At 56.1% G+C, this 26,665-nt stretch overlaps 1 protein-coding gene across 2 annotated transcripts in view; it reads right to left on the bottom strand.

Annotated features, from left to right (window-relative positions):
- Nucleotides 1-26,665, bottom strand: part of COL5A1 (collagen, type V, alpha 1) — a 148,296-nt gene that overhangs the window by 34,737 nt on the left and 86,894 nt on the right. For both annotated transcript variants that reach the window (XM_006902375.1, XM_006902376.1), the window contains exons 21-37: nt 26,381-26,434; nt 25,732-25,776; nt 24,724-24,777; nt 24,448-24,492; nt 23,018-23,071; nt 18,664-18,708; nt 17,930-17,983; nt 13,737-13,781; nt 12,927-12,980; nt 11,068-11,175; nt 10,288-10,341; nt 9,314-9,367; nt 5,636-5,680; nt 5,483-5,536; nt 4,582-4,626; nt 3,842-3,895; nt 3,018-3,071 (exon numbers count right to left, since the gene is read on the bottom strand). In XM_006902375.1, coding sequence (XP_006902437.1) covers nt 3,018-3,071; nt 3,842-3,895; nt 4,582-4,626; nt 5,483-5,536; nt 5,636-5,680; nt 9,314-9,367; nt 10,288-10,341; nt 11,068-11,175; nt 12,927-12,980; nt 13,737-13,781; nt 17,930-17,983; nt 18,664-18,708; nt 23,018-23,071; nt 24,448-24,492; nt 24,724-24,777; nt 25,732-25,776; nt 26,381-26,434 — 918 coding nt within the window. The remainder of the gene's footprint in view (nt 1-3,017; nt 3,072-3,841; nt 3,896-4,581; nt 4,627-5,482; nt 5,537-5,635; nt 5,681-9,313; nt 9,368-10,287; nt 10,342-11,067; nt 11,176-12,926; nt 12,981-13,736; nt 13,782-17,929; nt 17,984-18,663; nt 18,709-23,017; nt 23,072-24,447; nt 24,493-24,723; nt 24,778-25,731; nt 25,777-26,380; nt 26,435-26,665) is intronic.

Raw genomic sequence — 26,665 nt, 5'->3', positions numbered from 1 at the left:
GGACTGTCCATGTGCAAGTTCACATTGGTCTGTGGCCAGACTCAGCTGCTCCGTGAATTGCAGGAAGTGAAGCACTTGGTCTTAGCCAGGTGAAGAAGCACAAAGTAGACAAAAGGTCATTGCCAAATGCACTGTCCCCTACAGGAAGTGCTGACAAAGACGGAGGGCTGGGCTAGGATGTTCACCTACTTAGGGGGCCAAAGAGTCTCCATCTGCGATAGGTGCCTTGGTCAGATGCTGTTCATGTCCATGGTAACAGAAGGGGGGGGGGGCTTTGCTTGGCCCAAGGCTGGGCCCAAGGATGTCACCAGAGTAGGACTCATTCTTAACTTCTTGCTGACAGAAAGCTTGTGGCCCTGACTCCCACTGAGAAGAGTAATAACTATTTCAAAGAGAAGACATAACGTAGGAACACAGGGGGGGTAGCCCCTCCCCTCCCCTCATGTGCAGGGGGTCTCGGAGCGGGGGGACCCCACATCGCCACCGTGCTCCTGCCTAACAGAGCCACGACAGAGCGTAGCTGGGGAGGCCATGCTGTTCTCCAAGCAGAGGCGGTCACCTAATTATTTACCAGCTTCGCCCTGAGCGAGTCCAAAAGCCTTTTTATCATGTCTCCTAGGAAGCCATTTGAGAACAATGCAGGGTGTAGAGATAGGCTTTAATTTTTCTCTGTAAACAAAGGAGCAGTGTAATCTCCATTAATCAGCCATTGCACTCGGCCAGCGAGAACACGTGAAGGTATAATTAAAAGAGGTTTCATCACCACGAGTCAAAGAGCAACAGAAAACACAGACACCGAAACATGAGAAATGCGGCCTTCAGAAGCCAACTCGTGCGGAGCAGGCTTCCGCCACAAGAGGCCTTTAAGACTCTGAAGAGGGAGCTGGCCGCAGGAGCCCTTTTGGCAAAGCCCACGCCTGTGCCCAGGGCCCACTCCGTCCTTCCCGCTGGGCATACAATGGGCAGAGAGGGAGGCAGGCCCATGGAGGCCCAGGGCCCAGAGCAGGAGTGCAGGGACAGCGGCTCCGGAGGCACTGGGAGCCTAGCCTGCCACAGGCTCGAGTAAAAACCCCAGGAGTACCCACGTGGTCTCCTGGGGGACACCTTCCACAAGCAGGCAAGAGCAGGACTGATCCTAACGGGCTAAGAGACAGAAGGGTCCCGTTTCTGGTAAATGTCTTCTAGTCCATCTGGAACTGCTGGAGTCACTGAAGGTGGAGGTGGCACTGTTTGTGCAAAAACTGCTAAAGGTAAGAGTGGGTGGAAGGTGCCCTGGTGGCAAGGGCCCCCCATGTGGGCACACAGCGTCCAAAGAAGGCCTGACTGACACACTGGCTACCCATCTGCTTCCTTACAGAAGAATGAATGGGGTATCGCATCGTCATGGAAGCCATATTTCTGGATCCCACAGAGTTTGAGGTTTCCTGTTCAGACTCTCACTCCAAGATATTTCTATCTTGAGCCATGAAGAAACTGGTTCTCTAAAAGTCACCTTAAATCAAGCCACAGCCTTTCCTAATGGGGCTAATTAGCAAAGAACATTCTACTTTGAGTATTGTGTATTTTTAGGGATTATCCACTCTTCGTTTGAGACCCCCAAAGGCAGACTAGAGTTAGGCTCTAGGGTAATTCAGTAATTATTTAGATCGTTCTTCCAGAAAATGCTATTTTATAAACAGTGTTCTGGCCCTGTCACCATGGCAACGGATCATTACTAGTGATGAGACAAGCATCTAGAAAAGACCGTGGACTCTCTGACCTCGCAGGCCCTAAGGAGCTGCCTGGCTAACTGGAGACTGTCTCCATCTGCAGGATCAAACCTCCTTTCTGATTTACAGCCTCAGCAACACGCTGCACAGTCAGCTCTGAGCTGGTTCTGACTCAAGGGAAATGCATGTGAGTCCTGCGTTTCGGTTGGATGTGTTATTCCAGTTTGAAAACTGTTGTGTTACATAAACTTGAATCATTTGCTCATTATACCCATATATTTACCTAATAGCCTATTTCTAATATGAAACACCTTCAAAATTTCAATGAAAACAACTTGAGGCAAGCAGAGGGTGTGTTTTGCACTGTTTCGTTTGTGTAGTTTTGTTACCGGACATGGTTAGTGTTAGTCTGGGCAAAAGGGACCAAAGAGAAGAATGAAGAATTCATAACTCAAATGCTGATGGCCTTTTCTGCTGCTGATAAGAAGAGCAAACAGCCTTGCATGTCTGGCTGAGCTAGCAGGTGGCTTGTAAATCAGAGTGGAATGTCCCTCCCTAAAGACTTTGTTTATAAAAATCCTCCCCAGTAAGTTCACAGTGTGACTTCCCATTCTGCCTCTCTAGGACGAGGAACTCACCCGGGAGCTCCCCTTCCACCCCCACCCCCCTTTAATAAAGCTGCATTAAGCTTTCTCCCGTTCCCTCTGATTTCTTCTTTAAGTCCACTAACCTAACAGTCTGCAAAGTTACTCTGGTTACGCCTTTTGGCCTCATTTTGCTTTAGTTTGGGGAAGATTTATTAAAATGCTGTTTGGGGCTTCGGGTGATTTTTGTCTGAACAACAGGACAGAGGTGTTGAAGGTGCTAAGTGTCCCTCCACCTCAACCAACAGGCCAACAGCCCTGGGCAGTGAGGCCGGGCAGTGAAAGGCCTGGTCCTTCGTTCTGAGCTTCTGCCACACGAACGAGTGGACAGCTAACGCTTCAGAGCAGCTCCAGCGACTTCCTAGAGAAAACGTGTGGGCTGGAAGCTCGTGGGGCCAGAAATTATTCTGGAGGAAGACAGAAAGGGGTGTCTTTCTAGTTGAGGTTCAGGGTGCTGGGGCACTTGGACTCTGGAAGCAAAGCTGCTCTGAGCAGCCTGCATCTCCACACAGATGCCACAGGCCCTCAAAGGCCTGCACAGCTGGCCAGTCCCTGCCATGCACGGCAGGATCTCCCTGGACTGTGTGGTCAAGTGGAGACAGGGCCCAAGAGGACCAGCTGGAAGAAGTGAGGCAGCCCGTGACCCCAGCACCCCAGTACTCACGGTCTCGCCTCTCTGTCCAGGATGTCCTGGGAGTCCATCCTTGCCTGGGGGACCCTGGAAAGGAGCAAGGTAGAAGTTCCACTGAGCTCTGAGAAGCTTGAACTTTCAGAGTGACCATCCCTACCCACCAATGGGGCTTGTCCTCAAGTGTCCTCTGAATAGGCATCAATGATAGTTACGTGATGACAAGACGAGAACAGGTGGGACCATCTAGAGCAGGGAACATGCTTCACCTCGTCAAACCCCCACAACACTCCAGTACATGTGCGCCTCATCTCCCAGCAGAGAAACTGAGGGAGGGAGGGAGGGTTTAGCCAGCTCCCCAGAGTCAGAGCCAGGCAGGTGCCACTGTTCACATCAGAGAGCCCACCTTTGTGGCTCGACCGTCCCCCAGCGGGCAGTCGGGCTCACTGCCTGGCGGACTCGCCCTGTATGCAGGGGGATTAAAGGAACAGTAGGATGTTGCACCTATTGTGCACTGAGTCATATTTCCTCAAAATACATGTTGAAGTGCAAACCCTTAGAATGCACGGACGTGGCCTTATCTGGAATCAGGGTCTTTGGGATGTGAAAAGGTCACACTGGACTAGGGTGGTCCTGAATCCAATGACTGGTGCCTTCACAAAGAGATGGTGGAGTTGCAGATAAAGAGAGACAGAGAGAGGAGTTGGACTGTGTGAAGATGGAGGCAGAGACTGAAGCGTCCCAACACCCCCAGGGCGCCCCACTGTGATAAGGCCACTGGTGCCTCAGGGAAGGCCAGGGTCTCCAGGAAATCCTGAGGTCTGAGAAACCAGGCACTTCAGACAAGGATGGACACTTACAGGGGGGCCTTTGGGTCCAGGAAATCCTGTGGGTCCTTGAGGTCCATTGGGTCCCTGGTGACAGAGAAAGGTCAGTTTGAAGACAGAGTCCTCTCCATTGTATAGCAGTTCCCACTATTACCTGCCACCTGCCCCAAGCTGTTGGCTCTGATACACGTGGCATTTCTTAATGCCCCCTCATCCCTACCTCCACCGAGACCAGCTCTTTCCAATGGCCTAATGTCCACCTAGTCCAACTCTATATGATGCCTTCCCCACCTGGTCAGCCCCACCCCCTGACCCCATCCGGTAGTCCAGTCCTTCCCCCCCACCTCATCTCCCAGTCAGCCCCTCCCCCTGACCCCACCCAGAAGTCCAGTCCCTCCCCGACCCCACCTCCTAGTCAGCCCCTCCCCCTGACCCCATCCAGTAGTCCAGTCCTTCCCCCTGACCTCATCTCCTAGTCAGCCCCTCCCCCTGACCTCATCTCCTAGTCAGCCCCTCCCCCTGACCTCATCTCCTAGTCAGCCCCTCCCCCTGACCCCACCTCCAAGTCCGGCCCCTCCCTCTGACCCAACAGGCAGTTTCAGTTCCAGAGCAGGAACTCCAGGTCCACCTTTGGGATGTTGGGAGGCCCTCTTTCCAGCAGAGAGAAGCCATGCCTCCCTCTCTGCCAACCCTGGAGGAGGTGGCCTGGGCAGCTGCATGGGGAGGAACCCTCATGGGGAGGTTGGCTGTGGGCCCTTGGCGGAGGTGCTTACCCGCTCTCCAGGGGGGCCAGCTGGGCCGTCACCTCCAGAGTTACCCTTGGGAGAGAGACAGACAAAAGCTTATTATTATTTATCACTTTGGATCAAAGAATCTGGCCATGACATCATCACAATTTCTGAGCCAGTGCTGGGCACATGGAGCTCCTCAAGGTCACCTTGACCCTCACAAAGGACCAACGTTCTCAAGGCTCTGTGCTCAGACACATGGCTGCCAGCCCAAGGTCCTGAGGGTCCCAAGGAGAGGACAGGCTGCTGTGGTGAGATAAATACTGTGCCCAAGCACGTGACATAAAGAAGTCACACCAAGTCAAGAGGCAGGTTCTGGACCACAGACACCTTAACCAAGACACACCTTAACTGAGGTGATATTCTGTCACCTCAGTCTCCAGCAGCCGAGAAGTAGTCTGCCTCAGGGGATCTTGGCCCCCTGTGTGGTTCATGGCCATGGCCACTCGACCCCCCTGTGTGGTTCACGGCCATGGCTGCTTGGCTACCCCCGTGTGTGGTACGTGGGCCATGGCCACTCAGCAGCCCTCCAGGAGTCCAGCTGGGACTAGTCTCCTCAGGCCAGAGGACTGCTCTCCTTAGGGGACAAGGTGGTCCTGGGAGTGTCACCACAGTCATGTGACCTGGCTGACCCAGCAGGAGGAGAGTCCTTCCTTAAGTGCTGGTTGCCGCCCACTGATTCAGCCTCACGTGGTGGCTCCCGTGTACAGAGGAGACCCCTCTGAGGGTTGGGGGAGCTTCCAGGGTGTGACCCCATCAGTAAATCCCCAACGTCGATTTTCCAAAATCCCCAAGAGTTACCTTCTCTTTTTCATTATTAAACTAAAACACAGGGATGACCCCACTTCAAGCCGCCACCTCCAAGAACCCCGACACAGACACCTACCTTGGGACCAGGCTTCCCCGTGATGCCCCTCGGGCCTCTCTCTCCCCTCGGACCCTGGACAGACGAGGAGAGGATGGTCAGAAAGCCAAAGTCCCTCCCCTGCCCAACCCCACCCACATGTATCCTCAGATGCCCCGACCACCAGGCTGTTACCGTTGGGCCACGCTGTCCCCTCGGTCCTGGCTTTCCAGGGGTGCCCTGGAACCAAAGGAGAGGGGGGATCAGTCACCAGTATAATGATCGTCCCTGCCAGAGGTTTGGGGGTCCTTCCCCGGAAACAGGCCTCCAGACCAGCCAGCTCCTCTCTGCCCCCAGCAAGTGGGACAGCCCAAGCTGGTGCTCCCCATTCGCACCTGTGTCCTGGGAACCCCATCTCCCTCCTGCTCTGCTGGGTGTCCAGTCCCCAGTTCTCTCCCTCAGAGAGGCAGCCACCCCCACTTCCTCCCTCAGCTCTCTCCTCGCTCGGCGGGGGGAAATCATTATTGTAAGAAAAGAGAAGCCAGTGGACCCCTTTCATGCATAATTCACATTTGCTACAGTTAAGAATATTAGCCATTAAATTTTCAACAGGCTGCAGTCAAGCAAACCTACAATTTAATATCTAAAGCGTGGATTCCAGTGCCCTCCCTCCTCTTTTCGGAGAATTCAGGCCCTTCTCTGAGGTTGCCTCTGCTTGTTATTTTCCAAGCCACAGAGAAATGCCTTTTTTTTTCTAAAGCAAAGACATAATGGCTGAAAGCACGCAGTTTAGCACAGCCTATGGGAGTCACGGACGGAAGCGGCTCAGAACCTCAGAGCCCCTGGGTCCCCGTGCCCGAGCTTTCCTCTGGGGGATGCGTGCTGACACACCGTCTCTGCCCACCTCTCACTCATCCACTGTCGGCACAACACTGCCTTCTAACACAAGCCATTTAGAAGGATGAGTTAATGCTGCTGCTTTAAACCACGCACCCAGGTGCCGGTATTTCAATTCTATGGCATGATCCGCTGACTTCAAATATTTGCTTATGAAAATTAATAAAGCTTTTGCTTTCTTCAAAGGATAAACTTTTGACCAGCGGGAACCTCCATGAGCAAGGCGAGCTAGTTCTTGGCATCCATAGGTGACCACTGGCCGAGTCAGCTCACCGCCTTCAGGCCCAGCCCCAACACCCAAACAGGGACCCTTCACCCTAAACACAGCCCTGAGCACACAGCACAGATGGTGGCTCAGTGGACAGCACGTGCGTCCTCTGGGTACATGTCTGAGGGGCGAGCAGGCAGGCCTTGCATGAAATGAGGAGGCGCCCTCACTTCCCACAAGGCTTCTCCGGCCTCTATGTCAGGAGAATCCTTCATTAACCAGACCCTAGTGATTGGAGGTATCTGACAGTGTCTCTCAGGCTGTGTCCACTGTCCTTGACAGGGTGGCCTGGGTAGTCAGGAGCTGAGAAGTGGGACAGCCCAGAAGGAGGAGTCACCCAGCACATTTCTAAAGGGCATCTCTCCAGGACCCCTGGCTCTGAGATGGCCCAGGGCTCCAGCTTCCTGCTTCTGCTCCTTTGGCCTGACTCCTAGTGGACAAGAACTGATCTCCACTCTCCTCTGTGGATTTCATGTTTAACTGAGAGCTGATACTTCACAGAGTCAAGTCTCTGCCTCAAAGCCAGGGTCACAGGAGCAGAAGGATCTAGGAGACAGGGACATGCGCTGGGCACACATCCCCACCCCCCCACACACTAGGCTATCGGGCACCCGAGCCTTTGAAGCGTGATGCTGGTGGAGATTATCACAGCCACTCCAGACTGTTAGAAGAAAGAGCGGAGTTCTCGGTCAAAGTGCAGCCAGAGTGTCCCTCAGAAGGGAGGGTGAGGGGACACTGTCTCCCTCTCTCTGTCCACGCTGTCAGGAAGTCCAGGGGGTCCTGTGCCCTCCTTGACCTCAGGAAGCTGCTGGACATATATCAAGACTTCCAGCCCCTCTCAGGACCCTCAGGTCCCAGACCACGCCCTCAGCTTCTGCCCAGCATCTGCATGTCCAGTTCACCGGGTGCTGGGTACTGGGCACCTCGGGGAGTGCAGCTCACTGCTGCCTGTTGCTTTAGCATGAGTTGCAATGAGGGGAACAGGAGTGTGACCCGTGCGGCCCGTGGTGATGGTGACAGAGGGTCACAGGCAGCGTGAACAGACCGCTTGGGACCCTCTCTGTGTGCTCAGCCCTCCAGCTCAGGCTGCTGGGTGGGGCTGGCCTTGGTACACACACCTTCTGGTTGATCACGAGGCCCTTGTCCAGTCTGCAGAAACAACTGGACACTGGGGCACCGTGTGCTACGGCTGTCCGACTGGCTCCTGGTTCACAGCCATGGGCTTTCTCCTGCTGGCGGCTGCCTCACCGAGGATGCCAGTTCTGGATGCCAGTATAGCCATGGCTTCCCAGGTACAGCTCGGCGGCACCCAGCTGCTCACACGTGGGCCCCCTCCCTGCCTTAGTCAGCACGCAAACAGGGTGTCCACACAGGGACACTGCTGAGAGGGGTGCATGCACAGCCCTGTCCCCACCAGGAGAGGCCGGATAGGGGTGGTGCTGGAGTGTGGTGGCCGCTGGGCTCTACCGTCGTGAACTGGGGCCACATCTCCAGGGCTGGGTCCCCAGTGGCGCTCTCAGCCACTGCCCCTCACGCCTGGCTCAGGTGGTGTGTTCCCAGGTGCCCGTGGCCAAGGTTGCTTAGAATCGAAGGCTCTGCCTCCTATGTGACGGGCAGTGATGAACACTCTTATGTAAATCCATGAGGAATAACCAGGACCACCTCCCGGCCGGCATGGAATGGTCAGGGAAGGGAGCTCAGTGCCTCTGGATGTGTCTGTTCATCATGACAACCTACAGCAACCTGGAGTGACACAAGTTCAGGACGATGGCACCTTGGAAATGACCAGAGGACAAGGCTCTTGACATGCGTTCAATGGCACCCCCCCAAAACACGTGTTAGCTCCGCTGGACTTGGACACCTGGGGCTTGGCAGTTCCATAATGATGCCATCACCCTAGGACGCTGTCTGATGTGATCGATAGATAAGTCAGTCAGCTTTGAGGAGAATGGAATGTGGGGTAATGCAGCCTGTGACCCTGCTCGAGTCACAGCCTTGATCCCCGGGGTGTGGCCTGCAGCTCCTTCCATCTTACAGGAGAGAGAGAGGAGAAGGGGAGAGAGGCGAGCAGAGGCCAAGGAGCCTGAAAACACCAAAGAGGGAGAGCAGGAGCAGAGCGCATCCTCTGGACTGAGGGTCCCTGTGCTGAGAACCTCTGAACTCAGGAGAAGGCCCATCCCCTAGAGGTGACAAAGCCAGCCAGCCTTCCTCCTGAAGCCGACACCCCGAGTCCAGACTTGCAGCCTCCTAAACCACAAGAGAAGACAGTTCTGTCTGCCACAGGCATCCACTACACCTGCTCCCTCCACCTGCAGTGCTTTCCTGTAACAGCACCCGAGCGCTAGGCAGAACAGGTGGCCACGGGAGAGAAGACACTCTTCTTTTGACAGCGGTCTGCAGAAGGGGCTGCTGACGGAGAGGGGACTCCATCAGCACAGATGGGAAGGGACTCTGTGTGAGGCGCTGTTTACGAGAAAACTATTTCCTCTCGTGGCATGTCCTCTTCCCTGCTGGCCTCCCTGTCCCATCAGGCCCAGCCTGGCACCAGGAAGAGCTATGGGCTTAGTGGTCAAGGTCAGCGTCCTGAGTGACAGTGGTAGCAAAGTGTGGGGGGAAAATGGGCAGGATCTGGATTTGAGAGCAGCCTGGAATGACAAGGGCACAGCACAAGTAGTCTGACCAGAGACTTGAAGTCTATCCGCGCTTACCCTGCCTCCCTTCTCTCCATTGGCACCAGGAAATCCGGGAAATCCAACGGAGCCCTGCAGGAGAGGCATAAAGAGACGGTGTGAGCAGGGGGCTGCACCTGCCACTGAAGGATGAGTGTGTGTGTGTGTGAACACCCAACACAGACTCCACCCACACAGCCTCCCACCATCCACTCACCTGGACATCCACCAGCCCATCCATCCACCCATCTATCCATCCATCTGTCCATCCATCCATCCATGCACCCATCCATCCATCCATCTCCTATCCACACCTCATACGTCTACCCATCCATCCTTCTACTTATCCTTCCACCCATCCACCGTTCTAGCCACTCATACATCTCCCATCCATCCATCCAGCTAGCCCTCTCCCCACCCACCCACTCATCACCTACCCACCGACTCACTCAGTTCCCACATGTTATTATTCATGGGTCTGCCCATCCATTTTTCCCACCCACCCATCAAATACCCCCTGATTATCTCTGAGACTCCAAATTAAAAATTTCAGACTGAATCTTCATCCTTCCACACGTACCCTCCAACACCCCCCCCATCTGAATACGGCTGCTGACTCAGGAGGAAGGGACAGCACTATAGATTTAGATCAGGAGGTGCACATCACACACGATGGCGTTTTGCTTATCACTCCCTGTCACCACGCTTCCCTATCGTCCCAGGAAGCCACTGAATTAAGAATGGCTGCCTTCAAAGTGAGGACAGCCATGCATGCACTGCACACCAAGCAGCCTTCCTTCACACCTGTAAGGTGCACTCAGATGACACGAGCGTGTGCACACCCAAGTGGGCACACCCACAGCCTGCTGTGTGCACAGGGAAGCAGAAGTGAGGGGCTTCTGGAAACATTGTGTCCAGAGTGACTCCAGAGTCACTGAAGCAGTGCTCAAGACTGGAGGCACCAGGGCCTGCCAGGAGCACCAGAAAGCCACCACGCCATCAGTGTCCATTACCTTGGGTCCTTGTCTTCCTGGGTAGCCAGGCAGTCCGGGGACTCCAAGCTTCCCCTGGGGACAGACAAGCATTGCATTAGATGGGGTTCCGTCAATGGTGTTTCTTAAGCCTTTTTCTCAGAATGGACAGATGTCAGCATGTCAGGACTGGAACATGGTTTATGAAGGTAGGAGCACGGTCATCAGGGGCCCCTGCCGGTCCTCCAGGGAGACATCTCTGAGCACCTATGATATGTGAGGGGCCCCAAGACCACCTCCCTGGTGTGTAAGGGCCTTTTCAGAAGATACCAGATGGCCTCTCTGAAGCCAGAGTGCTCGAGGCCATGCCCACATCGTCTACATCTGTGAGCCTTAACCTGTGGTCAGCAAGTTCTAGCCCAGGGAGGGCAGCGGGCAGTTTGACATCCCTGTTTCTGAGGCTATTAGAGGTGGGGATACTGTCGACTGCCCTTTTCAGCCAGGCGTCCAGCCGTCCTCTCCCCACAGTAGACAGGGCATATCCACGGGTGAGGATGCCCCTGGGGGCAGCGGGCCAGACTGTGAGCTCAGACACCCCTGTGGAAGGCATTTTCCATGGAGGTGGACAGAGGGTCCCATCCATACACACAGCATGGCTGTGTCCACGGGAGGACAGCCTGAGGCCTATGCAGGGATGAGACAAAGCCAAGGCTTTCAGTCAAGTTCACCACAGGGCCTCAGCTGAGTCCAGGAGCAGAAGGGTCCAGGGCGTCTAGTAAGGTCAGGGTCCCCATTCCAGCACGCAGGCCCCACCTCCCTTACCTTCTCCCCAGTGGGCCCCAGGGGGCCAGGGTCACCATTTGGACCTCCTCGGCCCTTCGGACCTTCAGGGCCGTCTTCTCCACGAGGACCAGGAGGGCCGATCTCTCCCTAGGAGCCAGAGAGGAAGGGTTGAGGGGGAGCGCAGACTCCGCTCCCTCACACGAGCACCTTCCCAGGTGCTCGAAGCCCAGGCAGCTTGCTTGTCCTAAGAGCCACTTGGTGAGCCCATCAGCTGGCCACCGTGCGCTGACGGTCTGCGGCTGTGCGGTTCTCAGAAGCCACACTTGTACCGTGAAGCAGGGGCTGAGCTTGGGCTGGCGACTTTCTCAAGGGCGACACTGCACCTCCAACAACAACCCCTATCAAATCAAGGGCTCTCACGTGAAATACCTAGTGAACTACAGGGGCTCGAACCTGCTGCTCCCCAAAACAAGAAAGAAGCCCAGGCAGGAAAAAGAGCCCCAATGAAGCCTGTCACCTAACAGTGCCCTCTGACTCGCAGAGCGTGAAGGAGCCTGATAGTATTGTAAATAAGGTGTAGGGCCATTAACCTAAAGGTCAGCAGTTCAAACCCACGAGCTGCTCCATGGAACAAATATGAGCAGTCCCCTCTCACTGAGGCTTCCGGCCACGGAAACCCGAGGGTGGGTCACCTGAGCCTGCTCCTGAACGGCAGGTGTGATGACCCATCTGGGCAGAGCAGGACTGTCACCGAGGGCTCTCCCAGCGGTAATCTCAGAGAAGCAGATCACCAGGCCTTTCCTCCACGGTGCTGCTGGGTGGGTCTGAACTGCCAACCTTCAGGTTAGTAGTCACGTCTGTAGGATCGACTTCCCACACAGAGCGGATAAACCTGTGCTGTGGAGGGGCGGCACTGCAGTCCTGGGAGGTGAGGAGGCAGGGCCTGGCCTCTAACCTGCACTGTGTCCTTGTTGGGTGCTGCCGAGTGGAGGACAACTCACAGTGACTGGTGAACTACAGGCCTGAGTCCCGTCCGGCCCTGCACGGTCCTCACACGCCTGAGAACAACCCTGCAGTCACTGTCCATTCACCTGGTTGACGGTCGGCCCCTCCTCACCGTCCCTCTACCTTTCCAAGCGTGGTGTCCCTCTCCAAGGAACCACCTCTCCCAGCACCAATCCAAGAATATGCTTCCTCATCTTGTCTCCAGGGGGCGCTCTGGATTCACCTTCTCTAAACGCACCTGTTTGTTCCTGTGCAGTAATCACAGTCTGCTGCTACACTGCAGTTACTCGGAAAAGGGGAGACAGGGGGCCCACAGGACGTCACCCCAGAGACAGAAGGGCTTCACCCCTACCTTGTCCCACATCAAGCTGCATGGGGGTGGGCGGGGGGCGCTGGCCCAGGGGAGGCCGGAGCTGGGCCAGGCTGAGCGAGTCCCTGGGCGTCTACCCTGCTGTCCCTGTCGAACTGCAGCTGTTCCCTCCCATGAGCACCTGTTCCTGGGGCAGCTGCCCACTGCTGGGCAGCCTCACACCAGCATCGCTGGGCGATCACCAAGACTACTGTCTCCCGAATGCTGACCAACATCCCCCTACTCCGGCCAACACCCCTTACACCAGCCAGCACTCCCGTATGCTCCAGTGTGCAGTAGGTGGAAAGCGCGTGGTCCCCCAGCTCAATGGGACAGGCCCACACATACTGACTGCACATCCCGGGGGAGTCAGGACCAGGGTCCTTGGTCCCTAGGCCCCAGGAATGTGGCCAACAAGAACTGGACACAGCATCCCCACCCTGCCCAGCACCCTGCGGGTGAGGCCCCTGTAAGAAGTGGTCCCAGTACCTCACCCCTCCCCTAGCTCTTCCTTACTCTCCAACTGAACACCCCAAACACTCACCCGGTCCCCTTTGATGCCCATGTCTCCTTTAAACCCAGGAAAGCCGTCTTCACCCTGGATAGAGGGACAAGGGGGACCTCAGTCTAAAGGAAGGAGCCTGTTCCCAGCACAGTGAGACCCCTGCCCACAGCAGGGCCACCTCCCACCCTGGGTCTTGTGCCCACAGTGCGCCCCTGAGCCGGACCCTTGTAAGGCCCTCTGCATTCACGGAGGGGGACCCTCTGTGGAGGTGTTCTGGCCAGTGGCTGCAGCGAGAGGTTCCAGCCCTGACAGGTATGCACAGCAGGGCAGGGGGAGGGCTGGCTGCATGGTCAGTGTCCACTGAATGGCTCCAGTGTCCACTCAGCACCACAGACCCAGCAGTCAGTGAAGGGGCCTGAGTGTCAGGAGGCGAACAGGAGGAAAAGTGTCCCCACACAAGCCGAGTCGCAGAGGGAAGGCGCTCAGGGCAGGGTCTGCACAGCCCAGGAAGTGTCCAGCCCCCTCAGTGCCCATGTGAGCCAGTCCTGCTCTGTCCTCTTCAGGCCTGGCCGCCAGGTGAGATGGCTGCCCAGGAGGGATGGTCACTCAGGAGGGATGGTCACTCAGGAGGGATGGTCACTCAGGAGGGATGGTCACTCAGGAGGGATGGTCACTAGGTGGGGGACGGCCCATGGACCGTCTATTCACCGCTTCTCCTTTGCAAATGGACACGCTCCCACCAGTGGGGCATCAGCTCCTGGTACACTCGGAGTGGCCTCACCCAGTCTGTCATCACAGGGCTGCCCTGTGAGGGGCCAGAGGCTGCAGGTGGGGAGCAGCCACACTCACCTTCTCGCCCTTGGTGCCCTTCAAGCCGCGGATGCCGTCTGCGCCCTGGGACACAGGACAGGGACAGGGAGCAGTTAGTGGTCCCCACGGGGCTGGTGTGAGAGTCAGGCGAGCTCCCAGCCACCCTGTGCCCCAACACCCACACCCATGCCCCAGCCTGTACCTAGCCCCCCACCCACACTGAGCCCCCTTCCTGTGCCGAGCCTTCCTCATGCTCTATCACCCCGGAGTCCTCCACCTCACACCACGTCCCCCACACCGACACCGAATGTCATACACACACAGAGTGACCTCCCTATTGTGTTCCACAGAGTCCTCCAGCTCACATGGCCTCCCCCACACCGATACTGCACTCCCACCCACATATACCCCCCCACACACCACAGCGGCCCTCACACTGGGGCCTCCCTACCACACTGAGTCGTCCACCTCTTCTGAGTCCCACACAGTGCGACCCCCTTACACACCAAGCGCCCCATCCACACCAACTCTCCCCAACTCAGGTCAGCAGCCTGAACCCACCAGCAGCCCTGAGAAAGATGGGCCCTTCCCAGTGGACGGTCATGAAGAGTAGGTACAGACACGGGGGGGGGTAAGCTCTCTGGTAGTGTCACTACCCTGATAATTACTAATCAGCAGTACCATTGATATCCATTATTATGATAATTCAAGACAATTTCCAGCCTCCCAGGAATCAAGACCCTACAGCAGGGACCCCCTGGGTTACGGGGACACACCCAGGGTCAAGAAAATGAGATAAGCAGCCACATCCCATATTCTACACCTCTGAGCAAGGGGACACTGTGCCAAGGACACTGACCCCTGACCACCTTGGACTTTCTAGGGGAACCTGCCCAGGGCACCTCTAGCAGCGGTCGGTCCCTCCCAGCAGCCCCCTCCCCGACGGGCTGCAGGCTGACTGCTGCCCCCTTGTGGCCAAAGCTCTCTGCAGGGTGGAGGGAGGGTGAGAGAAAGGAGGGAGGGAGGGGTGGAGAGGGAGGATGGGGTGGAGAAAGAAGGAGGGAGAGAGGGAGATAGAGATAGAGATACAAGGAGGGGAGGAAAGAGAAGGGAAGAGTGTGGGGGAGGGAGAGGGACGGGTGGAGAGGAGTGGGAAAGGGAGCTGGGGAGGCGGAGGGAGAGATGGAAGGAAGGGTGGAGGTGAGGAGGTGGCATGGAGGGGGTAAGAGGGGTGAAAAGATAGCAGGAGGGGCTGAGGGATATGGAGAGAGGGCGGGTAGAGAGGGGTGAGGGAGACTGGAGAGGGGAGAATATCCTCAGAGTTGGGGTGTGGCAGGAAAAGTGACTCCACAGTCCGGCCCTCCCAGTTCTGTAGCTCTGGCTTCAAGGGTATCCAGGAAGGGGCAGTGCAGGATCCCTGGCTGGGCAGTAGGAGAGACCGCAGTGGGGCACTCCCCACCACCCCCACCTTGCTGCAGTACCACCAGTGACAAGACCGCTCTTCTAACAGTCACCACCACACCTGGGCACACCCAAGAGATGCCAGCAGCACCTCCAGGTGTGACAATGAGAAATGTCCTCAGACATGGCCAAGGTCCCCTGGGGCTGGAGAACCACTGGACTACACTGTGACTGAATCCCCAGTGTTCCAGCAAACAGAAGCCCCAGTGGCATGGTGCTAACCATGAGGTGAGTGGTTCAAATCCCCCTTGGGGAATGATGAGGCAGGCTGCTGGCATTGAGATCTACAGCTGCAGGGACTCAAGGGACAGCAACCTTGGGTCCACATAAACTCGGCAGCAGTGCATGGGTGGGTGCTGGCAACAGGGGACAGGAAGGAGGTTCAGGCCTAGAGGAGTCACTCAGACCCAGAGATGTGGAATCCTGCCGGTACGGCTGGGATCTGCGTCAAGTCCAGATACTGTTCATAAACAGAGAAAAAATGTGTATTATGTGCCGCTGTTGTCGGCGTGTGCCATCACGCTGAATCGACCCACAGCTGACAATCCAGTTGGCTTTCAGAGACAGTAAATCACACGGGAAGAGATCGCCCATCTTTCCCGTGGAGCAGCTGGCCGATCCAAACCCTATCAGACACCCTTCATTAAGGGTTAAGACCAAGGGCATGGGCAGCCCGAAGCTCAACAAAGCCCAAGGGGCCTCTTCTCCAGAAGAAAGCAGGCTTTGAGGAAGGACGATGAGCATTCCCGCCGAAGGACACTCTTCTGCACAGCACAGCGACAGGAAACCATCAATCCCCGCCAGCCCGGCCCATCAGGCTGTGGGCGTCACTTCCCTTCTCAAATGCGCAGCAGCCTCAGAACCTACAGCTCCTGTGAAAACAGCTTGGAATCGACTTCCTTCCACCCTCTGCTTCCAAGTCTGAGCGGATTGCTCATGTCGAGCATGGCTTTTCATCAGATCGACAAGATAAGAGCATTGCTCACAAACATTTAAAGCAAACACCTTCTCCGTTTGCAGAAGCAGCTTTATGCAATTAGCCACGTATGGTAGCTGGCAAAGGCTTTGGCTATGTGGCAAAAATCTGTAAAATAAACACGCTTGGAGCTGCCATAATGAGCATTTCTGCTAAATTATCGCCCGTATAAAATGCACAAGACATACAGGAAGATGCAGACTGCGGAGGGAGCGTCACTGTGTCCACGGCTCCAAGACGCTGCGATGCTTCTCTCTGGTGGTCCTTGCATTGGGACATCTTCAATCTGAGCCTTGGAGGTGAGGGTCCCGAGGGCTGAGAGCAGGTGCTGATGTGAGCAGTGCTTCTGGGTGGGGGTCCTCACCGTGCACAGATTTCTAATGTGGAACTGGTGGGACCATCGAAGCTCAGGGTTCCACGGTCACTTTGAGAGCCTGGGTGCACTGGATGGCCACCGAGGGCCAGTGATGCTGGAGGACGGAGCAGGACTGACCCCGAGGGTCTCCTCTGCTGTTGTCTTTAAAGATCTTTGTCTCCAGCAGCAGTTGCTGGGTTTGAACCACCGAATTTTCAGTTAGCCTTCAAGTGTTTAGCCAGTGGGCCACCAGAGCTTTCCTGCACAGCCCTCTGCATAGAGATGGGCCCGCCAGTGCCCAAGGGGCAGCACATGGTGAGACAGACTCGCACGGCTCAGAGCAAACCCAGTTAGTGGAAGAAGCCGCCGGAGCCCGTGTTTGGATTATTGTTCTGGAGCTCTGGGTGCCTTTAACAAGGTTCCCGGAGCCTTAAACAGCAGCAACACGTGCATAAGCAGACATCTCCCCGCACTTCACCACCAAGCCGGCCGGCCCGATGCCAACGCAACAGCTCATGCCGTGAATGTGAAAACGGCCTGAAGGACAGGCAGGAGCCCCGAGCGGGAGTGGGCGAGAGGCCTCGGTCAGCAGCAGGGCGTGGACACAGCGAGTCATGGACGGAACTGTGTCCCCAAAAGGCTCTGTTGGAATCCTGACCAGCTGATGCCAGCTTGTCTGAGAACAAGACCTCTGTTATGTAATGAGGCCACAACAGTGCCCCACTGCTGACCACTACAGAGTGACACAAAGAACGCACTGGACACAGGCCAGAGCACAGATAGGGGAACAGATGCACTCGGGGTTGCCGAGGGATATCGGGGTATAGAAGGAGAGACAAGAGCCTTCCCCTGGAGCTGACAGGGGTAGCCTTCCTCAGGCTACGCCAAATTCAGACCTCTAGCCTTCTGGGGGGAAAAAAACCCAAAAGGCCAAAACTCCTTGCTGTCGAGTCAGAAGTGACTCTCAGCCGACCCTCCAGGGGCTGTAACCTCGCCTGGAGGAGAACGTCCACCTTCTTCCTGAGGAGCGGCTGGTGGATTTGAACCCGCGGAGAGGCGAGTTACGGGTTAGCAGCACAACTCCTGAACTCCCCGGCCAGAGCTCCAGCCTCGTAGCCATGAGGAAACGCCCCCTCATCTTTACAGCCACCGACTGGGACCTAGCAAACAAAGAGCAGGAAGCAGGGAGAGGCAGGAGGCTGAGGGTGACGGAGGGTCCCATGCACAGCCGTGCTGTCACGACCTGATCTGAGAGCGTCCTCTGCTCCAAACCTGCCCGTCATGTCCACGGGCCGGTCTCATCACCAACTCAAGCGGCCGGGACCCAGATTACCCCAGCTCGGGCCCCGAGGATCAATGTCTGGTGGGTCTCCAACACCAAGCCCAGCCCCACAGACCCAACCTCAACCTCAAGTAGACCTGGAGCCCCAAGATGCTCACCTTGACTCCTCGGGGGCCTGGGTAGCCAATTGGACCTTGAGGGCCAGGTGGACCCTAAAACCAGAGGGAAAGACCGTTAGCAGCATCTGGGGCAGGCAGCACCTCGGCATGGGGGGCAGGAGTGGGCCCCACTCGCACACAGGGCCACCTCGTTTCACTTGAATTCACTTTGCCTACGCTGTGCCATTTAACACCCGGGGGTCCTGGGGCAGCCCGGCGTCCGGCAAGTCCAACAGCAGCATTTTCCAAAGGGGCGCACTCACTTCACGTCACTGCGTCACACCTGTTACCTCCTTAAATATTTCAAGCTTTTCATCACACCAGTGCACGTTTCCCAGGCTACAGCATGCGAACCCCAGGAACCAGGCACGCGTCTATTGCGCTATGTGCATTACTCTGGCTCCGCGAATCCCCCGCATCTCCAAGGTCAGTCGGAGCTGTCCCTGTGTCAGCGTTTGGCCCCTCCAGCCCCTCCCCCTCAGCATCTGCCTCCTTCTCCCCACACTCTCACCCCACGACCTGCACTATCATCAGGCTGGGTCACAGTCAAGCTCACACTGCAGACACTGTGGATGCTGACCCGAGGGTCCAGGCCTGGTGACCAGGCAGGGATGGCAGAGCCCCCTCTGTGTGGTAGCTCTCGGGTAGGGACACCTGATGAGGGGCTGGCACTGTTGTCCCCTCAGGGTACAGAGGTGGAGCCCAGAGCCAGGGAGCTGGGGTGCAGTGCTTACCTGTCCTCCTTTCTCTCCGGGGGGACCTTCTTTACCGGGGTGTCCCTGTCATGAGAGAGAAGTCTCTATTAGTCACCGGCCCCTCTGAAGTCAGTGTGATCAGCTCTGCTTCCTCGTCGGCATGCTAACAAGCCGGGTGACAGCCCAGACCCCCCACCTCCTGCCTCCACACGGGGCTGGGACACGGACGTGACCACGCTCTAGGCCCACGGCCCTCATCACAGCTGTGACACAGAAACCCAGACCCTCTGCTTTGAGCCCTAAGGTCATGAGTCTCTCTTCTCTTTGATCCTGTGCAGTTGGAGCTGATGCCTTTGGCAGCGGAGAGCTCTGGAGAAGGGGGCTGGAGAAGCGCATGTCCCTCTGCTGGGGGAGGAGATACCCAAGGGGGCCCATGGTCAAGGCCTGGGGCATCGGCCTGCAAGGTCCAACCTGCACGTGCCCGGAGGAGGCAGGCGGGGCAGGCATGTCTGAGCACCTACGTCCCGGGGACACAGGCAGGCTTGTGTTGACTCATCAGCGGGAACGATCACACACCGGAGATGGTGCCTGGAGGATGGCTGGCATCTGTCTCCCTCCCGATCCCACTGTCCCTCCCATAGAACCAAAGGCTCTTTCCAGATGTGTAGCCTCCGAAGAGGGCGGTGGGCCCGGTGGGGGGTGCTTACATTCAAACGTGTCGGGAACAATTTCACAGCGGGCACCATTCAATTGCTCACGGCCGATGGGTGAGCACAAGTGCGCTGTGCCCGCTGTGCCAACGGGGTGCGACCCTGGAGTGAGGGCCCCAGCAGCACGGCTTGACCCAAGGTGGAATAGGGGTGGGGGGAGCATGGAGTCTGTCCCTCCGGCCACTTTGGGGATCTTGGTGGCCCTTTATTACCCTTTAAACCTCACACCAAACTCACAAGACCAGACTCAGTTTCCGCTCGGAAGGACCCTCCACCAAGATCCCGAAGCTATAAACCTTTTATGGGAGAGAATCACCCATCTTTTAAGGGACAGCTGGTGGATTTGAACTGCTGATCTTCAGGTTAGCAGCACACATAGCACACCCTACACCACCAGGGCTCTTTCTAGTTCTGTTTACAAGGTGTTTGTTGCAAGACCCAGGGTGTGTGGCCCTTGGGCGGTCAAAGCTCAGGAGCAGCCCATCTGGGAACAGACCTCACATCTGGGTCACCTGCGGGACACAGTAACACATCCCACAAAGCCACTGGTGGACTTGGTCCATGTGCCCACCCTGCAGATGGTGATGAGAGGCTGTGGTCATCACTATCATCCGCACTGAGGCCACGCTTCCTTAACCGGTCACCGTCTGGTCAATCTCAACACGCAGAACCCTGTGGGCATTGGGCAGATGCCCAGGTCTTCCTCCCAATACTCCTCGGGCGGGCTCGAACGTCCTACCTTTGAGTAAGCAGCCAGCGTGGTAACCATTGGTACCAGCCAGTGACCCCATTGTCCTTTGGTACAATTGAAGTTGAGTTTGTAAAATGAAAATAACTTTGCACGGGGCAAAAAGAGGACACAAGTCTCTCACTAAAAATCTTGGAATAGAAATGTCATGTATTTTAAATTCTTAAATAGGATTTAAAGAAAATAATCCCAAATGACAAGCAGAATCGATTTTCCAACAAGAAGCCGGACATTTTATTCTCTTTGCCTTTGTCTGCACTTCCCAATGCCCTATAATAAGCATCCCTTTTGTAATGGAAAAATAATAAAGCTTAAATCATCTGTATTTGATTTTTTTTCTGATTAAAAAAGTAATATATGCTCATTAGGGAAGGGGGAGGAGATGGAACCCCTCGCAGCCTCAGCCCTCGGCGGCAACCACGGCTAATTGGCACGCCTGCCCCGCTAACGCACTCTCTCTGTACACACAGCACGGAACTGCACCGCGCGGTGGACGCTAATTGAATACTGGCCTGTGAGTGCTTTCTCATGTCACTGCCTAGTCCTGGAAATCCAGTTTTCACTATCTCCATAATATTCCACGGGGCCAAGATGCACGTAACCGTTTCCCTCCTGTGGCCGTTCTCTGGACATCCAGGGCACGCAGAAAGCATTCCGAGTGTGTCTGACCCCCCTCACTTCTAGACGGATGTTACAGCACCTCCTCCTGTCTTCCTTCTTTCCCTCATTCAACCAAAACTAAACCAACCAAGAAAAAAGCCCACAACACAAAAACCGCTCTCTTTCCGGTTTATTAACAAAGTGTTGCCTGTGGGGAGTCTCTGCAAGATTCAGAAAATTGATGTGTTCATTAGCCGCTGACCCAAAGGTTAAAAGTTTCAGTCCACTCAGAGGCACCTAGGAAGAAAGACCTGGCAACCTACTTCTAAAAGCTCAGTGCTGAGCACAACATGTAGCCCACTTCTCCTCTCACACATCAGCCACCACGAGGCAGTATCTGGGTTTTCATTGCTTTTAAATGATAACACTTTTCATCTTTTTCCCTTCTAAACCTAGATGACACCTGGACCTGCTTCTCTGAGCTCAGAGCTTTGTCCCTGCTGTATTTGTCTTAAGTACCTTCAATGTCCATCAACACCCGCACAAGTAGAAACCAAGAAATCAAACAGCATCTTGCAGTGGGCAAATGTGCCACAGAAGACCTTCTTTAAAGTGCTCAAAACCCAAGAAGCCACTCTGAGGACTAAGGGTGCCTGATCCCCGCCCTGCGTGTACATGGAAGGTGACAATGAATGAAGAACCGGTGCATTTGAATTACAGTGTCATGAAGAACACAGAACAAACCTCAGATGCCAAAAGAACAAGCAAGAAGGCGTGCGGCCAGACGAGCCTTAGAAGCCAGGATGGACAGGGTATTTTGGACACGTTATCAGGAAGGGTTCCCCTGCAGAGAGTCGGTAGAAAATAGGAAGTCCCTCAAGGAGCTGAACCAACACGGCGGCTGCGGAAATGATGAGCTCGGGACAGCTGAGTGCAGGACCGGCCAGTGTCTCTGTCACACATGGAGTCAATGAGGTGGCACCAACTCAAGGGAACCCCACAACGCCAATGAGCCAGCTTAGCCACACTCCAAGGGGACCCCAAAACCTACTGGTTCTAGTACAGAGGGCACCTTGAAGGCACCTCTGTCCATAAAGGACAGGAAGGAGACCAGTGGCTTCTCAGGGCCCCTCACTATTGGAGGTGTCCACGTGGGGAGAGATTCCAGCGCTGGGAGGGTAAGGGCGGCTGTGGACCCCAAGGGACAGCTCCCATCTTACAAGTGGCCCTTCCCACGCCCAGTGGACTCTCCCCTCTGCACACCCAGGATCCCTCCTGTCCCATCAATCCCAAAGGGAACAAAGGGAACAAACATCTGGAAGGGTCCGCCTCCACCGGCTGCCAGCAGCCAGCACTCAGCAGTGCCATGGGTGGGTGGGGGGGACTGCACTGTACTGTCACTTTATTTTCCATAACAGGATGTGCTGATCTTATAATTAGCACATGCAATTAAGTGTAAATGTGTATCAGAAGCTATAAACAACACTGCTCAAAACATCAGTCTCTCTCCAGGAGGCTCCATGGGGCCGTTGACCAGGAAGTCCCCTGAGTAGCTGGTCACGTGGACCTGACTGCGACCGTGATGTGCTGTCTTGGGACATGAGAACCAGGGGCCACCTGGTCCTCCACCACAGAGACAGAAATAGACAGCCGCGTGTCAAAGCGTCACCAGTTAGATTAACACAGTTAACGTCCTTGTTGAGGGTTTTAAATGGGGTTATTAAAACCATAAAATGCGTCGTGCCTTAAATAATTAATTTGGCTCTGCTTGTCTTCTGATTCAAGGTCTCTCCTCAGCACGGACGGAACTCCGGCAGCAGCTTAGGGAGAACGCGGGGTGGGCGATCCCCACGTGCCACACACCCACAGCCGCCCTCCTTCGCCTCGCGACAGTCGCGACCTGCCAGCCACCTGCTATTTCTAGGTGGCATCTGACTTGTCTGCACAGCTGTGCGTTAACACATTGTGAAGTCTGTGTGCGTCACCTCCCACCTTGGTGGAAGAAAAGCAAAAATATACACCCCGCCCCTGTGTTTCACACGGCAGCGCCCCGTCCCACCTCTCACACCCCCGCCAACGTCCCCAGAGCTACAGACGCGCACAGGGCCTGGAGACAAACGCACTGCACGCACCAGCGATGACTCACGTGCCCACCAACAGTTGCCCCCTTTGACTGAAAGGTGCTCAGAGGAGCGTGCCCAAACTGGTAACTGATGGCAAGCAAGCTGCCCACCGGTTGGGCATTCAAACTGTGGGGAGGCGGCCTGGGCCAAGTCCCCAGTTCCAGGGTGGACACGGGGCAGGGTGGAGGGGTGCAGTGTGCGGGGGGACTCACCGGTGGTCCATCAGCGCCAGGCATCCCTGGAAGCCCTGGTTTTCCCAAGGGTCCCTGCAGAAAACAAAAGAAAGCACAGGCTCTGTAAAAACAAGCCTGGAGGTCCTCTGCCTACCTCCCAGGGCTAGCCACCCCTGCTGTCCCCACGGGCACCACCTGACAGCTCCAGCCTGTGTCCATCTGGATCTGCGTGGTCATGGGGCAGATGGCCCTGAGGCAGCACATTCCCAAGTGGTCCCCCAAAGACCAGCACCCACAGTGTCCTGGGGAACCTGTTAGAAATGCAGGTCCCCTCTCTCACCCACTATGTCAGCAACCTGGGCTGGGGGAGGCCTGTGTTGGACAAGGCCGCAAGGCTGCTGACACGCTGAGAAGCCCCTTAGTGAGAAGTAACTGTGCTGTCCAACCAGGCCTGTGGATTAGCAAGCATCTGGTGCCCAGGGTGCCCACAGCTAAGGCAGGGCTGGCCTCATGGTCCTGAGGTTCCCCACTCCCCCAGGAGTGGGACACAGGGACAGGCTCTGAAGACACATCATGGGACTTAGAAACACGTAGTGGCACACACAGAATACACCCACAGAGAACCACAGAGAGACATACAGTAATATATACACAGAATACACCCGCAGAGACACATGGTGACACACACAGTAATACACACACAGACACATGGATAGCGACACAAAGAAACACACAGGGACACACACTGAACATAGACAAAAACACAGAACACAGTCACACAGAGTGATACACACCCCGACTCAGACACACACAGTGTGATACATACAGAATACAGACAGAGACACAAGGGGGGACACACAGAGAACACAGACATGAACAGATACACAGACATGCAGGTACACACAGATATACACATAGAGAACACAGAGACACACAGGGACATGTAGAGAACACACACAGACATGCAGACACACAGAAATACTAGCACAGACACACACAGATGCCCACAGACATAAACATACAGACACACAGAGCCCTCACAGACATGCAGGACACAGAGCACACACAGGGCACACCGAGCACACACACAGCGCACAGAGCACGCGCCCGGCGCACAGAGCACACACACATGACGCAAAGTGGCACAGACACAGACAAACACACACAGAAAGCACAGACCCATACAAGACATCCAGTTTCAGTCTGGATTTCAGATAAGCAATGAACAGCTTACATTTAAATGGGGGGGGGCGGTTTCTATCTCTGGTAATCCCAGACATGTGGCGAGGGTGGGTGAAGGAATGGAGACATGGATACAGGGAAGTCAAAGCTCAATGCTTCTCTCATCATAGTTGAGTTCAGCCATGAAGTGACAGGGCCCTTTGCCCCAGATGCACCCGGGACTCAGGCATGCCCAGCTCCTCCCTGGCTCACACCACAGTCATCCACAGTCACGCTCAGGCCAGTACCTTGTCTCCTGGGGGCCCAATGGCTCCCTGGGGGCCAGGAAGACCCTGTGAAGAGAGATTAGATGGAAGAGGTCAGGGCACAGCGGAAGCAGAACCCCTCTGCCCACCTTCCCTCTACCATCTCCAGCTCGCTAAGCCCAGTCACCTCCCATTGCAGCTGCCACGGACCAGGAAGATAGCAGAGAGAGCCCAGGGTCTGCTGCCGTCTAGCTACTGCATCTGAACACAGCACCCCACTCCCACACCTGGCCATTGTGTATCCCCAGGCTCTCTTACCTGGGCACCTGGATTACCCTGCTGGCCTGGGGGGCCAGGTTCTCCCTGTGGGCCCTGGGGGAGAGAAAAGCAAGGATCTGCAGAAGGGCTGGAGGAGGCGGACCAGAGCCAACCCTGCCCCTGGGTCTCCCCACACCCCTGTGGATCACTTGTCTTCTTGGTCAGCTTGTCTCGGCCCTAAACAGTACCAGATGGACCAAAACGACCTAGACAGGATGGGGCGCAACTCCAGCTGGGGACCTCCTCACACACAGCACCCACCCCCTGTGAGGAGTCTTGGTGTGAGGGTGCAGCTGTGATCATGAAAGGAACTCTTCCAAACACTTCATCTGGGAGGGAATTACCAGGTTGCCCTGCTACACTCAAGACGTCCGCGAGTTAAACAGCCAGTTGGCAAGGAGTCCATTCTGCCTCCAGCATCCCATACAGGCAGGGCTGGGCTGTTGTGGGCTTCCCAAGGAAGCAGATTAAAAAGTGGCCTCCCACAGCCTGCCACAGCCGCTCTGGGTGAACCTGAGCCATCAACTCGGCAGTCAGCAGCGCAAAACACCATCCACTGTCCCATCGTGGGTGCCTACATAAAGTCTCCCAGGCACCCTGGAAGGTGACACTATGCCCCCACCCCTGGGGGTGGAGCTATCCCCTGGGGGTGGAGCCTCTTCCTGGGGCGGAGCCTGTCGCTGTAGGCAGGGCCTATCCTGGAGGCGGAGTCTCTCCCTGGGGGCGGAGCTGATGGGACTGAGCACAGCTGTGTGCACCACCCGCCTGGTGGGCACCATGAGGAACTGACTCCCTGTGCACTCTGCCTGGACCTGGTTTGCGATGGAGTGTGGATCAGACACTTGGCTTTGGGTTCGAGGGGCATTTCCAGTGAAGGACGTGTACTGTGGGGGGCGGCCAGGAGTCTGGGCCCCCCTTACAGGCTTATCCTCTCCTGAGATCAACAAGCCCCCACCTCCTGTGCAGGGACGTACATCCAAAGCTGAGGCACAGCCCCCCAGGACTCACCACATTTCCTTTCGGACCAGGCTGGCCGTCCATGCCGGTCACACCCTGGGGATGGGGAGAAGGAAAGAGTGGATGTAGAGAACACACGAGGCTCAGAGGGGCCGTACCCCATGCAGACGTAACTGAGAGTATCAAAGGGTGGGCACCCTTTAATCAAAGGGCAAGGATGGGTCCTAAACTGCCCCCACTCTCGCAGTCCCAGCACCCTCAGCCACGGGGGCCCTGAACAGCACCCAGGCAGGCCCTCAGCCTCGGGAAAGGAGCCTGGGGACTGGGAAGATCGGAGGAGCGGGCGCAGCCCTGGTGAGGCTGGACTCAGGCCTCGGGGCTCCTGCTGGGATGCCTTGCATGCAGGTAGGAAACGTGGTGAGTTAGTGGGTGTAGAAACACCAGATTATGTGCTGAGAAAGGAGGCAGCCAGGCGGGGAAAGCGCTGTGGGCCAGCTTGTGTAGGCTCAACAAACCCCACTGGCTGCAGCTGCATCTGTTGCTGGGGACTCAGAGGCCTGTTAATGCCTCACGTACACAAGCGGGCATGCACGATGTAAGCTTAAATGAGGAGCCTGAAAGTCCAAGTGGACCACCAGCTCTGCAACTGATTTCAAAGCAGAGATGGACACAGACAAGGCAAGGATGCAGCAGGACTTACCGGAGGCCCCGGAGGGCCTGGGGGCCCCTTTGGCCCAAGCAGACCTCGAGGGCCCTGCAAGAGGGTAGAGCAAGGAAACGTCACCTCGACTCCAGTGCACATCCTGTCTCCCACTTCTCCAGGCAAATCCTTCTGCCCTCAGCCCCACATGCCCTCGAGGGAGACTGGACTGGCTCAGGTCCCTGGGCACCCTCCCTGCCTGCTGGCCTGTGCTGTGAGCTCAGAGTGCCAGGCCTGAAACTGAGGAGTTCAGAGGGGGATGAAGAGTGTCTTTAAGAAGTCCTT

This window comes from Elephantulus edwardii, unplaced genomic scaffold, assembly GCF_000299155.1.
Source record: "Elephantulus edwardii isolate Elephantulus edwardi_28Jun2011 unplaced genomic scaffold, EleEdw1.0 scaffold00401, whole genome shotgun sequence".
In the NCBI taxonomy this organism is placed as follows: domain Eukaryota; kingdom Metazoa; phylum Chordata; class Mammalia; order Macroscelidea; family Macroscelididae; genus Elephantulus; species Elephantulus edwardii.
The sequence above is the reverse complement of the archived record's forward strand: the minus strand, read 5'-3'. Positions and strand labels throughout refer to the sequence as shown.